The sequence below is a fragment of the Engystomops pustulosus genome, chromosome 1 (assembly GCF_040894005.1).
Source record: "Engystomops pustulosus chromosome 1, aEngPut4.maternal, whole genome shotgun sequence".
NCBI classification, from domain to species: Eukaryota; Metazoa; Chordata; class Amphibia; order Anura; family Leptodactylidae; genus Engystomops; species Engystomops pustulosus.
This window is the reverse complement of record NC_092411.1, coordinates 97767733-97782365: the sequence shown is the minus strand read 5'-3', so window position 1 is coordinate 97782365 and position 14633 is coordinate 97767733. Positions and strand designations below refer to the sequence as shown.

Sequence of the window (14633 nt, the reverse complement as noted above, 5' to 3'; positions counted from 1 at the left end):
GTTCTTTGATCCATGTTAGGGGAGGACCAATAGTTTTGGAGTATACTATTCACGCCCCTTTGATGACTCTTCTGTCTGTTATATATTATGCATTTTGATTATTAAACGGAAGAAGATCTTGACTAAGAGATTGACGTGTGTCTTGGTCTTTATGTTCAATCATGAAAGGGTTAATTAGGACTCACCTTACAAAAGTCAAGAGGGCTGTTGGGGCCCTGCATAAAAAATCCCTATCAAGGACAAAAGGAGTTATCTCAGTAAGGCTGCAGATTTTGTAATAAGAGTAAATGGTGAAAGCACTTGTCACAATGCATTGGACCCAATTACAGCCATTTGCTATGGTGACACAACACCTTTAAAGGAAACCTACCATTTAGAATGGTAGGGGTAAGCTGTAAGTACCGAGCACCAGCTCAGGGTGAGCTGGTGCCGGTACTTACTTTTGTAAGTACTTACTTTTGTAAGTTTTAATACTTTTTAAACTCTAGACCAGAACAGGCTTCGGCGCTACAGGCTTCCGCTATTTGCTATGTAGGCGCGCGCACGATCGTGCGCACGCAGCGCCGAAGCCTGTTCTGGTCTAGAGTTTAAAAAGTGTTAAAACCGCGATACCGCGGTTTATAACACTAACGAAAGTAAGTACTGGCACCAGCTCACCCTGAGCTGGTGCTCGGTACTTACAGCTTACCCCTACCATTCTAAATGGTAGGTTTCCTTTAAGGTTTATACTAGGCTTATACTCAAGTATGTACAGTAGATCTAAAACAAAAAAAGTAAACAAAGAGTTCATTAAAACAAAACAAATCATTACTATTTATACCTCCTCCTGGTAACATGTTGGGGGTTATGCATTATATATATATATATATATATATATATATATATAAGCATTATATATGTTTATATGAAGTACATAGACTTCATATAGACAGCAATGTTACCAGAAGCACCCATGTTTAACAGCGATAGTACCATTAAATTATTTAGTGCCCTACATCAGAGATGTTATTAAAAGTCCTTTCAGTATCCTAGGCTACACAGGATTTCTTTCCTTTCACTGCAGATGGAACACAGACAAATTGATCACATATTAGAAAATGTTTCATTAATGTTACTCATATTGCTGATATGAAATAAAAATACAATGCATTACTTAGGGGTAGAGAAACATTATCATGATAGATCTCTGTCTGTATTGAGATGTGTTGCTTGTACTTCATGTTACATGATAACCTTTTTATATACAGTATGTTATTATTTTATACATATGAAGTGCATAGAAGCATGGGTATGTGCTAGTTATCCTTTATTTATGTTTTGTTTTCATTTGGGATTTAATTAGCCTATATGCAATTACTGAAATGAGCTAGGAAGCCATTGTACTTATCCCCTTGTGTATATGGCTTATATGGTGTATACTCACATACTCAAGTCTATTGTAAACATACAGTATCATATAAATATGGCAATACCCGTCCAGTAGAGCTTAATCATGCTCTGTAATAGCATATTTACTGTGCAATATATCCCTAGCCATACTTTTCTCTGCTCCGTAAGTATACCGTTAAATGGACTACAATGAATGCATAGGAATAGATGTACATATTTTTAGACAGTGACATGTACAGATATATGTGTGGTAGGGTGCATTTCTAGTCTCTCTTTCGTATCCTGTATTATCAATATATGTTTCATGTGGTTTTGGACACAAATGTACATATATTTGCTGATGATATAAAAATATAAAGGTATATACAAAGACCATTCTTTGATTACTAATACTTATGATAGGTTATCAGAAATAGAATGGGGGGGGGTGGGGGCTCAAATCTTGCTTCACCACTTGTTTAAAGCTCTAAAATCCCTCCAGTGAGTAAAGCTTTCACTTTACAGGCCTGTGATGACACATCGATTAGTCCAGTCCCAGTCAAGTGAATGTGTCTAAACCACAATACCGAGCACAGCCAAAATGCAATGTACAGTGTGCACTGTGTTTTATTACCATGTTTTACAACAAGCCATAATTTGACATCCTTTGTTGTGGATAATGCTTTACTTTACCAACAGATCACATAATATCATTCAACATTCTTTAATTGAATGTTATACAAATTTCTTTAAACATCCTGTGAGGTTCCGCGATTTTGGTTACCTATGATACAAAATGATATGAAATAATAAACAGTGTCTTAGTGGCCAAGATGCTGAGCGAAATAGTGGTTCCCCCTACCACAAGAATAACACTAAATTCTATACAGCTTTGTCCACCTTTTAACTTCCATTAATATTTGGTTAAGGACTGCAGAAGCCAGCTAAACACAAAATCATACTACCATCCTCCGCCACCATTCTTATACTGTATTTACTGTATATAGGAAGCCAAGAGCAGAGGTACAAAGGAACACAACTTTATGTATACCAAATTTTATAGGTATGTGAAACCTATAGGCAACAGATGAAGCTTAACAGCTAGCTCTATATTGATCAAACCTACTTCATCAATAATTCAACAAATATCTATTGTCAATATATAAGTATATAATGCAAGAACATTGTGTTGCTGCATATATTTTTACGCCAGATCCTACTTGGTGAAGAAGTGCGCAATTAATTAGCAACCGTTCAGCTTGAATGGTAAGTGCTAAATGTAGCTAGTGCGCAGGCACATCCTGCAATGGCCACTAAGATATTGGCCGCGGCCCCCTTCATGCGCCTTCACACCAACTTGATGTGAAGGGGATGATAATCACAATTGCTGTTGATTTGTTTGCAATTGCAATTATTTCTGGGCTCCTAAACCGGTTTTCTGGTATAAAAACCCTTATAAATGTATTTTTTTTTCCAAATATTGTTGTGCCATGTGCAAATGTTTTGGTTCCATTGCGACAATAATCATTTTTCTTTTCTTTCCTAGTAACATGGAGATAAAGTATAAAAATGGATAACAGTATGAACAACACTCAGGTCACAGTTTTTGTCCTGTTACAACTTTGGGATTCTCCAGTTGGACAAGTTGTATCTATAATATCTTTCACTCTTATTTATGCATTAACGATATCAGGGAATCTTATTATCATCATAATCTGTAGGGTGGAGAGAACACTTCACACACCAATGTACTTCTTCCTCAGTCACCTTGCTGCTTTGGAAATGTGTTACATTTCTGTCACCTTACCTAAAATGCTACATGCTTCAGTTACTGGCAATAGCACAATATCGTTTGTGGCTTGTCTTACTCAGTTGTATTTTTTTGGATCTCTAGGATCTACTGAATGTTTCCTTCTGGCTATAATGGCATATGATAGGTTTGTGGCGGTGTGTAAGCCTTTACATTATCACAGTGTTATGACAGCAAAGTTTTGTAGGATCTTGGTTAGTTGTTGCTGGTCATCAGGATTTATCTCCACTATGTCTTCTATCCTTCTTATTTCCACATTACAATTCTGTGGGCCTAACCATATCCAACATTTCTTCTGTGACATCACACCGCTTCTTAGGTTGTCATGCACCAATGTCCATAAGACAGAGACTTTAATTTTTCTACTGGCTTCTGTGATATTGGTGGGGTCATGTCTTGTTACACTGTTATCTTACTTCAGGATCCTTACAACTGTATTGGCTATTGCTTCTGGAACTGGAAGAAGAAAGGCAAGCTCAACATTTGCTTCTCATCTCACAGTCGTGACAATTTACTATAGCACAATGATTTTTGTCTATGTTCGTCCAACAACTAGTGGGGTTTCTAGCTTCAATAAGATCCTCTCTGTCTTGTATACTATCCTAACTCCATTGCTTAACCCTTTCATATATACCTTAAGAAACAACGAGGCTCAATTAGCACTGCTGAAAACAAAGGACAGAGCTTTATTACTTATCAAAAAGTCTTTCTTAATGTAAAATTATTAACAAAGAAATTAACAATTTGACACTTTCATTCCAAAGTGCTGAATGTTCCTTAATTGTAATAAGAAAAATTAGAAGGGGTGTTTATTAATGGCATTCCACCAGTCTTTTGTCTTTCTCTTTCTTGTTGCACCTGGTGCATTATATTTATGAAGTATCAGTCACTCAACTTGAGAATTCTGACACATTTCCTGGTCTTCTAGTTTTTCCTACAGTTTTTTGGAGCAATATTATTATATTATACTATACAAATACATTACATTATATTTCACAAAATACAAACTCCAAAAAATAGCAATATACAATAAGCACTGTATATGATGATCCGGAAGGACACTACATAAAAATCAAGGGAAGTGCTGTATATTAGTGCCTGCTTAATGTGTGATACTTCACCATCCACAAATATACAAACACTGAATAGTAAAAGCCAATATTATTACCATAAATCTTGTATTATTGTCATACTGCTACTAAACAAAACCATCAAGACAAGATTACCATTAATACCAGTACATAATGGTCAAATAATACACCCTGACCATCACCACAAATTACCAGCATTTGATGAATGAATATGACCACCATACTAAACAAAGGAGAACATTCCCCCATGCAGTGACTGCATATTTGCAGTGTAACAACAAAATGTTACAAAAAACTATATCATTAGTATACTATGATAAAGTGTGTATTGTATTGTACAAAGTACCCCATTGTAACATCCCACTGACTCAATTTGACAATGGCCTTTTGTTACATATTTATTATACATTGTGACTAGAGATGAGCGAGCACTAAAATGCTCGGGTACTCGTTATTCGAGATGAACTTTTCCGATGCTCGAGTGTTCGTCTCGAATAACGAGCCCCATTGAAGTCAATGGGAGACTCGAGCATTATTCAAGAGGACCAAGGCTCTGCACAGGGAAGCTTGGCCAAACACCTGGGAACCTCAGAAAAGGATGGAAACACCACGGAAATGGACAGGAAACAGCAGGGGCAGCATGCATGGATACCTCTGAGGCTGCTTAATCGTACCATTATGCCAAAATTATGGGCAACAGCATGGCCATGACAGAGTGACCGAATGAGGCTAGATAGCATCTAAAACATGCAATAATTGACCCTGACACTATAGGGGACGGCATGCAGAGGCAGCGGCAGCAGTGGCAGGCTAGAGAGTGGCATGGCGACATACCCTAAATGGACTCAGGCTTCACCAAAGGAGGTGAGCAAGAAGCGCTGAAATGATTTCCTATGTGAACAAAAGGTTGACGGTATATTTAGTCGATAACACAGCATGGTGGCGACATAGTGACCAAGTTCCATAACGTATCTGGTGAAACACACGAAAAATGAGCCTGACACAGCTCTTTTGATAAGGGGACGACATGTGGAGGCAGCCATGGAGACAACTTCCATGATTAAGAGCGACAGTATAGGGCATTCATATTGCACTGCTATGATTGCAACTTCAGGTCTCCAGCATGGCGGCGACAGATGGGCCGAGTTCCACTATGTATCTGGTGAAACACCTGAAAATTCTGCCTGACACAGCTCGTTTGATAAGGGGATGATGTGCTACATATCCTCTCGTGCTCCAGCGTCTGGGGTATAGAGAGTTCAAAGTTGCACATGGAGACATTGGTGGATGCTGTGGAGGATCGTGGAGGCAAAATGGACAGGAAACAGCAGGGGCAGCATGCATGGATGCCTCTGAGGCTGCTTAATCTTGGGATGGAGCTGGCGGTCCACTGCCAGGTGAGCTTTCGCCTGTCCAAGCCCCTGTCTCTCGGCTCCTCCCCGCCCAAAATGGGCATAGGGGCCAAAAGCGTTTACTTTGAAAAAATTATAATTTTCAAAGCAGGCCGGGTCATTTGAATATTTCACCTAGGAATAATGGAATAGCATAGTGGTTCTATTTTTAATAGTTTTTTCGGAAATGGTTCCATGATTAAGAGCGACAGTATGGGGCATCCATATTGCGCTGCTATGATTGCAACTTCAGGTCTCCAGCATGGCGGCGACAGATGGGCCGAGTTCCACTATGTATCTGGTGAAACACCTGAAAATTCTGCCTGACACAGCTCGTTTGATAAGGGGACGATGTATGGAGGCAGTGAACTAGTAGTAGATTAAAGGTGCTGCAGTTAAAACTATGTTAGTTGGATCTTGGGATGGAGCTGGCGCTCCGCTGCCAGGCGAGCTTTCGCCTATCCAAGCCCCTGTCTCTCGGCTACTCCCCAAACAGCACTTCTAAGAACCTTTTGTATAAGATCAAGTGTAGTAGTGTTCTTATAAGTTTGGGTTATGGCGGGTGAGGGGAATGTAAACAGATGCGCAAGAAGCGCTGAAATAATATTGGTAAATGATAAAAGTTTGCCAGTATATTTTGTGGATTACACAGCAGGGTGGCGACAAAGTTAACAAGTTTGATGTGGAAGCCATGAAAACAACCCAAAATTCTGCCTGACACAGCTCGTTTGATAAGGGGACCATATATGGAGGCAGTGAACTAGTAGTAGATTAAAGGTGCTGCAGTTAAAACTATGTTAGTTGGATCTTGGGATGGAGCTGGCGCTCTGCTGCCAGGCGAGCTTTCGCCAATCCAAGCCCCTGTCTCTAGGCTATTCCCCAAACAGCACTTCTAAGAACCTTTTATATAAGATCAAGTGTAGTAGTGTTCTTATAAGTTTGGGTTATGGCGGGTGAGGGGAATGTAAACAGATGCGCAAGAAGCGCTGAAATAATATCGGTAAATGATAAAAGTTTGCCAGTATATTTTGTGGATTACACAGCAGGGTGGTGACAAAGTTAACAAGTTTGATGTGGAAGCCATGAAAACAACCCAAAATTCTGCCTGACAAAGTTCGTTTGATAAGGGGACCATATATGGAGGCAGCTATATGGACGACTTTTGGAGGCAGCTATGGCGATGACGTGTGGAGGTAGCAATGGAGACAACGTGTGGAGGCAGCTAAAAAGACGACGTGTGGAGGCTGCTATGGAGACAATTTAATTTGGATAGTGCCTGTATGTGGCAGTCCAAAAAAGTTTTCAAACCAGAGGAGCAGGTAGGTGGTCCTCCAGAAACATTAAATAAATTGAGTGCCTGTATGTGGCAGTCCAAAAAAGTTTTCAAACCAGAGGAGCAGGTAGGTAGTCCTTCAGAAAAATTAAATAGATTGAGTGCCTGTATGTGGCACTCCCAAAAATTGTTTAAAACAGAGGACCGGGTAGGTGGCCCTCCAGAAAAATTAAATACATAGAGTACTATAGCTAGAGCCAGTTTCCTCTTCTTTAGTGTACAAAGAGGAGGAGAAGGAGGACATTGAGGAGGAGGAGTGCATACATTATTCAGGTTGAGATTCTTTCACCTGGTGGAGAATGGAAATCCTGAGAAATCCAGGCTTTATTCATCTTGATAAGCGTCAGCCTGTCAGCGCTGTCAGTCGACAGGCGTGTACACTTATCGGAGATGATGCCACCAGCTGCACTGAAAACCCGCTCAGACAACATGCTAGAGGCAGGGCAGGCAATAACCTCCAAGGCGTACAGCGCCAGTTCGTGCCACATGTCCAGCTTCGAAACCTAGTAGTTGTAGGGAGCTGTGTGATCATCTAGGACGATGGTATGGTCAGCTACGTACTCCCTCACCATCTTTCTGTAAAGATCAGCCCTACTCTGCCGAGACTGGGGACAGGTGACAGTGTCTTGCTGGAGTGACATAAAACTGGCAAAGGCCTTGTAAAGCGTACCCCTGCCAGTGCTGGACAAGCTGCCTGCTCGCCTACTCTCCCTCGCTACTTGTCCCGCAGAAGTACGCCCTCTGCCGCTAGCGCTGTCAGAAGGGAAATACTGTTTCAGCTTGTGCTGAAGGGCCTGCTGGTATTCATGCATTCTCACACTCCTTTCCTCTCCAGGGATGAGAGTGGAAAGATTTTGCCTGTACCGTGGGTCCAGGAGAGTGAATACCCAGTAATCGGTGCTGGAATAAATTCTTTGAACTTGAGGGTCACGGGATAGGCAGCCTAGCATGAAATCTGCCATATGCGCCAGAGTCCCAACAAGCAAGACTTCACTCCCCCCACTCCCCCTCACTCCCCCCACTCCCCCTCACTCCCCCCACTGGCCTGTCCATTTCCTACTCCTCCAACTCTTCCAACTCCTCTTCTTCTGCCCGTACACGCTGAAAAGTGAAGGACTGAACAATGGTCCCCTCTTCTGTCTCGCCAACATTCTCCTCCTCTTCCTCCTCATCCTCCTCCACCTCCTCCGATATGCACTGAGAAACAGACCTAAGGGTGCTTTGGCTATCAACAAGGGAATCTTCTTCCCCGTCTCTTGTGACGAGCGCAAAGCTTCCGACTTCATGCTGACCAGAGAGTTTTTCAACAGGCCAAACAGCGGGATAGTGAGGCTGATGATAGCGGCATCGCCACTGACCATCTGTGTTGACTCCTCAAAGTTACTCAGCACCTGACAGATATCAGACATCCACGTCCACTCCTCATTGTAGACTTGAGGAAGCTGACTGACCTGACTACCAGTTCTGGTGGAAGTTGACATCTGGCAGTCTACAATCGCTCTGCGCTGCTGGTAAACTCTGGATAACATGGTTAATGTTGAATTCCACCTCGTGGGCACGTCACACAACAGTCGGTGAGCGGGCAGTTGGAGGCGGCGCTGCGCTGCCCTGAGAGTGGCAGCATCTGTGCTGGACTTCCTGAAATGCGCACAGATGCGGCGCACCTTCGTGAGCAAATCAGACAGATTGGGGTATGTCTTGAGGAAACGCTGAACTATGAGATTTAACACATGGGCCAGGCATGGCACATGTGTCAGTGTGCCGAGTTGCAGAGCCGCCACCAAGTTACAGCCGTTGTCACACACAACCATGCCTGGCTTCAGGTTCAGCGGTGCCAGCCACAGATCAGTCTGCACCGTGATGCCCTGTAATAGCTCTTGGGCGGTGTGCCTTTTATCGCCTAGAATACAAAAAAAATGGGACCAGCACTGCGCAAAATGAGGTCAGGTAAAGAGTCTACAGGTCAATGCATGTAAAAATAGCTCAAACCACAAGACAAAGAAAGGATACATGCCAAGTGACCAAGACAATACATTCTTTATTCATATATCAAAAAAAACACCACAACACAAGAAGAGAATAAAAACCATTAAAAATTTGAACAATCACAGAATAATCTACCACAGGAAAACCAAACATATGATAGTGTTAGTGATCATGGGACCACCAGCTCCCCCTGAAGACTAAAGCCTTATGTAACACAAAAAGATACAACAATATTATCCTATAAGGGATTACACATTGGGTTAGGGAAAATGCAGTACCAATATATAATGTAAGCAAATTGCAAAAAAAATCACAAAAAAGGGGGGTATTTTTTGTATAGAGCATGAGAGTATACAAGTAAAAGTAAATAAATAGATGGTACCACACTGCTAACCTAAGTCAAGATATAAGCAAGTATTACCTGTGCGGCAAACATACACACAAGAGGGAGCTGGGGATGACCGCCCCACGCGTATCGCTACCTGCTGTGGCTTCCTCAGGGGTCATGTTTTGGGGTGGTTTCGCTTTATAGACGATATTCTCTTTTTTTGGAAGGGCCCCTTTGAGGACCTGCAGAACTTTGTAAAGGACTTAAACAGCAACCCATGGAATTTCACACTCACACCGGTAACATCAGTGTCAACAGTGGACTTCTTGGACTTGCGGATCTCAGTCCAGGAAGGTAATATTCATACTACACTGTATCGCAAGGAAACGGCTACCAACAGTCTTCTGCATTATTCGAGCTTCCACCCCCAACATATGAGGAACGCTATTCCAGTAGGGCAATTCTTGAGGATGAAAAGGAACTGTAGTGAACAGGAGCAATTTGCCAGCCATTCCAGGGAATTGACACAGAGATTTAAAGGAAACCTACCACTTGAAGTGGCAGGTTTCCGATGGCAATACCGAGAACCAGCTTAGGGTGAGCTGGTGCCGGAGCTTATATTAGTTAGTGTTTTAAACCGCGGTATCGCAGTTTAAAACACTTTTTAAACTTTATAGCCGGCGCAGGCAGGTACGCGCTCGGCGCTTACCGTGCACGCGGCTACATAGGAAGTGAATGAGAGCCGCGCGCACGGTAAGCGCCGAGCGCGTACCTGCCTGCGCCGGCTATAAAGTTTAAAAAGTGTTTTAAACCGCGATACTGCGGTTTAAAACACTAACTAAAATAAGCTCCGGCACCAGCTCACCTTGAGCTGGTGCTCGGTATTGCCATCGGAAACCTGCCACTTCAAGTGGTAGGTTTCCTTTAAGGATCGGGTTATCCCCATAAGGTGATATCGAAGGCCTACCAGAGAGCACGGGCAACAGAAAGATCTACAACATTCCAACCAAAGATTAAACATACAGATGGTAAACCGGTGTTGGTTGCCAATTACAACAACCAATGTCATGACGTGTACAACCTACTCCTAAAAAATTGGGGGATCCTTAAGAGTGATAGCAGACTGTTACCCCACATTCCTGACAAGCCACGTATGGTAGCCAGGAGGGCGAAAAATCTTCGTGATTCTTTGACACGTAGCCACTTTCAGAGACCTTCTACACCGCTGGGACATGGCCAACGTCTATTGGGAACATACCTTTGCGGGGATTGCAATGTGTGTCCTCTAATTTTGCGAGGTCAGAATTTTCTTAATCCTTCCAATCAGGAACAACATGGACTATACTCCTACATTAACTGCCGCTCCAGAAATGTAGTTTACTGCTTACAATGCCCGTGTCAGTTGTTATACGTGGGCCAAACGACACAAGAACTGAGGAAGCGGGTCCAAAAACATGTTTCCACCATTATGAATGCAGACCAAGACTCCAGACAAGGGAAGACTCTAACATCAGTGGCAAAACATTTCTTGTCTCGACACTGGGGTAGTCCACATGGTCTTCGGGTGGTTGGACTTGAGAAAATACAAACAACTATCCGAGGTGGAGATGTTATACCGGCCCTTCTACGGGCAGAATCAAAATGGATTTATCGCCTGGACTGCAAGGCCCCTCGGGGGATGAATGAGGATTTATTCTTTACAGGCTTTTACAAACGGTAGGTACACAATTCTTTACAACCCATACACATATTTCAGTTTCTATTCCAGCACTTTTGTGGTTGCTTTCACGCTGCATGGGCCTCTTCTTTTCCTCCTTTTCAGTTTGGCGCTGGCCCCTTCTCTCACTTTTTGTTCATGGGGTTCACTTGGGTTAGGGAGCCATCTCACTTTCATTCACTACAACATGATAAGTCAGGGCAGGTAGGTATCCATGTCACGTTTGTTTTCTTACTGGGCCACCACCCTCACTTGAATCACACATCATTTTTACTCTTCTGCGAGCACCTGTATAAATCCATTCAGGTGAGTATATTTTTTACTCACATGACACTTCTTGTGTTCTTCACGGGACATCCACCATGGCCACATAAACAAGTTGTTGTGTACTTACCCTTCTCATTCTTAGATTCCTTTAGATTCCTCAAATTCTTTTGGACACCCACTTATTTGATACATTCCTGAACAGCCATTCTAGAAATGGATGCATCTCATCAGTTTGCTTCATTTACCACGGAAGCCACCAGGCTCTACCTGCTCACGACCACCATAGTCATTCTTTTGTGGATTCTCTCCCTCTCCTGCTGGCCCTCCATGCCTGGCCCCTCCCTTCCATGTCCTATTGTATCCCATTGTGCACTCTGTACTCAAATATACCTTTTTATTGATACTGTATATACTATAAGTACCCATATGTATTATATTTAATCTTTGATTTGAATAATGTTCTTGAATTGTCTTGAATGTCTCGTCCGCTTTTTATATTCTGTTGACCCCTGAGGAAGCCACGGCAGGTGGCGATACGCGTGGGGCGGTCATCCCCAGCTCCCTCTTGTGTGTATGTTTGCCGCACAGGTAATACTTGCTTATATCTTGACTTAGGTTAGCAGTGTGGTACCATCTATTTATTTACTTTTACTTGTATACTCTCATGCTCTATACAAAAAATACCCCCCTTTTTTGTGACTTTTTTTGCAATTTGCTTACATTATATATTGGTACTGCATTTTCCCTAGCCCAATGTGTAATCCCTTATAGGATAATATTGTTGTATCTTTTTGTGTTACATAAGGCTTTAGTCTTTAGGGGGAGCCTTTAGGTTTCCTGTGGTAGATTATTCTGTGATTGTTCAAATTTTTAATGGTTTTTATTCTCTTCTTGTGTTGTGGTGTTTTTTTTGATATATGAATAAAGAATGCATTGTCTTGGTCACTTGGCATGTATCCTTTCTTTGTCTTGTCCTTTTATCGCCTAGGCTCAGCAGTTTGAGCACCGCCTGCTGTCGCTTAGCGATGGCACTGCTGCTGTGCCTAGAGCTACCGACTGATGGCGCCATGCCCACGGATGGTAATTCGGAGGAGGTGGAGGAGGGGTGGGAGGTGGAGAAGGCATAGTAGGCCTTTGAGACCTGGACCGAGGTAGGACACCCGCAATCCTCGGCATCGGCAGTATATGACCAGCCCCAGGGTCAGGCTCGGTCCCAGCCTCCACCAAGTTAACCCAATGTGCCGTCAGCGATATATAGTGGCCCTGCCCGGCAGCACTCGTTCACGTGTCCGTGGTCAGGTGGACCTTGTCAGAAACGTCATTGGTAAGGGCACGGATAAAGTTGTCTGACACGTGCTTGTGCAGGGCTGGAACGGCACGTCGGGAAAAGTAGTGGCGGCTGGGGACCGAACACCGAGGGGCGGCCGCCGCCATGAGGTTTCGAAAGGCCTCAGTCTCTACCAGCCTATAGGGCAGCATCTCCAGACTAAGCAGTTTGGAGATGTGGACGTTGAGGGCTTGGGCGTGTGGGTGAGTTGCACTATACTTCCTTTTGCGCTCCAGCTGAACGCTGGTGGATGCTGTAGGGGATCGTGGAGGCGAAGATGGAGTTTTCGCACGGGAGGTGTTTGGGCCGGGGTCCTGGGCAGGGGGCTGACTAGCAGATGAAACAGAGGAAAGAGCAGTGGTGTGCCCGGCCGGAGGTGAACGGGCTTGGTGCCATCGAGTGGGGTGTTTAGCATTCATATGCCTGCGCATACTGGTGGTAGTTAAGCTAGTAGCGGTGGAACCCCTGCTGATCCTGGTTTGGCACAGGTTGCACACCACAGTCCGTCGGTCATCCAGTGTTTCTATAAAGAACCTCCAGACTTCTGAAAATCTAGCCCTCGCCATGGGAGCTTGACTACGGGAAACATTTGGCACTGATGCACCAGCTCTGGCCCTACCTCTCCGTCTGGCCCCACCACTGCCTCTTCCAACCTGTTCTGCTATAGGACTCGTCTCAAAAGCACTGTGTTCACCCGGCCTATCAACCCAGCTTGGGTCTGTCACCTCATCATCCACCGATACCTCAGTCTGCTCCCCCCTCGGACTTCCTGCCCTGACAACAACTTCACCACTGTCTGAAAACCGTGTCTCCTCATCGTTCGACACCTCTTTACACACTTCTTCCACTACGTCAATAATGTCATCATCACCCACAGACTGCGACCGGTGGAAAACCTGGGCATCGGAAAATAGCTCAGCAGCAACCAGACAAGTGGTTTGTGACTGTGGGAAGGGTCCAGAAAACAGTTCCTCAGAGTATGCCGGTTCAAATGCCAAATTTTGCTGGGAGGGGGCAGACTGGGGGGAAGGAGGCTGAGGTGGAGGAGCTGGAGGAGTGCTGATTTCGGTGACATGGGTGGACTGCGTGGAAGACTGACTGGTGGACAAATGGCTAGAAGCATTGTCCGCAATCCACGACATCACCTCTTCGCACTGTTCTGGCCTCAACAGTGCTCTACCACGAGTCCCAATAACTTGAGACATGATGAACCTAGGGAGTGTAGCTCAGCAGGTGGTGTCTCACCCCACCCAGGACCACGGCCTCTGACCCCTGCAGTAGTTGGACGCCCACGTCCATGCCCTCGTCCTCTACCCCTAGCCCTCGAGTTAAACATTTTCCAAATTAAAGTGTAAACTTTATTTTTTTTTTTTTAAACAAAACGATGCTATCCTATTGCTATGGCTAGTTTCTAACCTACACTGACAGCACACAACTGGATTTTGTGCTGTGCCTGATGACTTTGAGTTATAAAAAGAAATAAACGTAAAAAAAAATAAATCAGCAGACTATGCCTAATTCGAATCAAACCCCTAATAAATTGTCCCACTTCGGTGTTTGAGGTGGATATGTGTGTCACTAAGAGCTAAACGCAACGGTCACAAATCTCCCTGCAAATTACTCACAATATGGTACTAGCTGCACTACTAATGGCAGCAAGCCCAGCCACAAGCAAACCAAAAAAAAGGAAAATATAACGCTATTGTAGGCCTAAATAAGCCGTTGAGGTTCTCCTATGGCTATTTTCTAGCCTACACTGAAAGCACACTGCTTTGCCAGATGAGTTTGAGTTATAAAAAGAAATAAACGTAAAAAAAAATAAATCAGCAGACTCTGCCTTATTCAAATCAAACCCCTAATAAATTGTCCCACTTCGGTGTTTGAGGTGGATATGTGTGTCACTAAGAGCTAAACACAACGGTCGCAAGTCTCCCTGCAAATTACTCACAATATGGTACTAGCTGCACTACTAATGGCAGCAAGCCCAGCCACAGGCAAACCAAAAAAAAGTAAAA

At 43.7% G+C, this 14633-nt stretch overlaps 1 protein-coding gene across 1 annotated transcript; it reads left to right on the top strand.

The window, feature by feature from the left end:
- The first annotated feature begins 2937 nt into the window (after positions 1–2937).
- LOC140115920 (olfactory receptor 6B1-like) lies at positions 2938–3897 on the top strand. The gene has a single exon (XM_072132838.1). The coding sequence runs from the start codon at positions 2938–2940 to the stop codon at positions 3895–3897; it is 960 nt and encodes a 319-aa protein (XP_071988939.1).
- Positions 3898–14633: the final 10736 nt, after the last annotated feature.

Excerpts from the sequence above, each read along its gene's own strand:
- LOC140115920 (XM_072132838.1), top strand. The coding sequence starts at position 2,938 with ATGGATAACAGTATGAACAACACTCAGGTCACAGTTTTTGTCCTGTTA.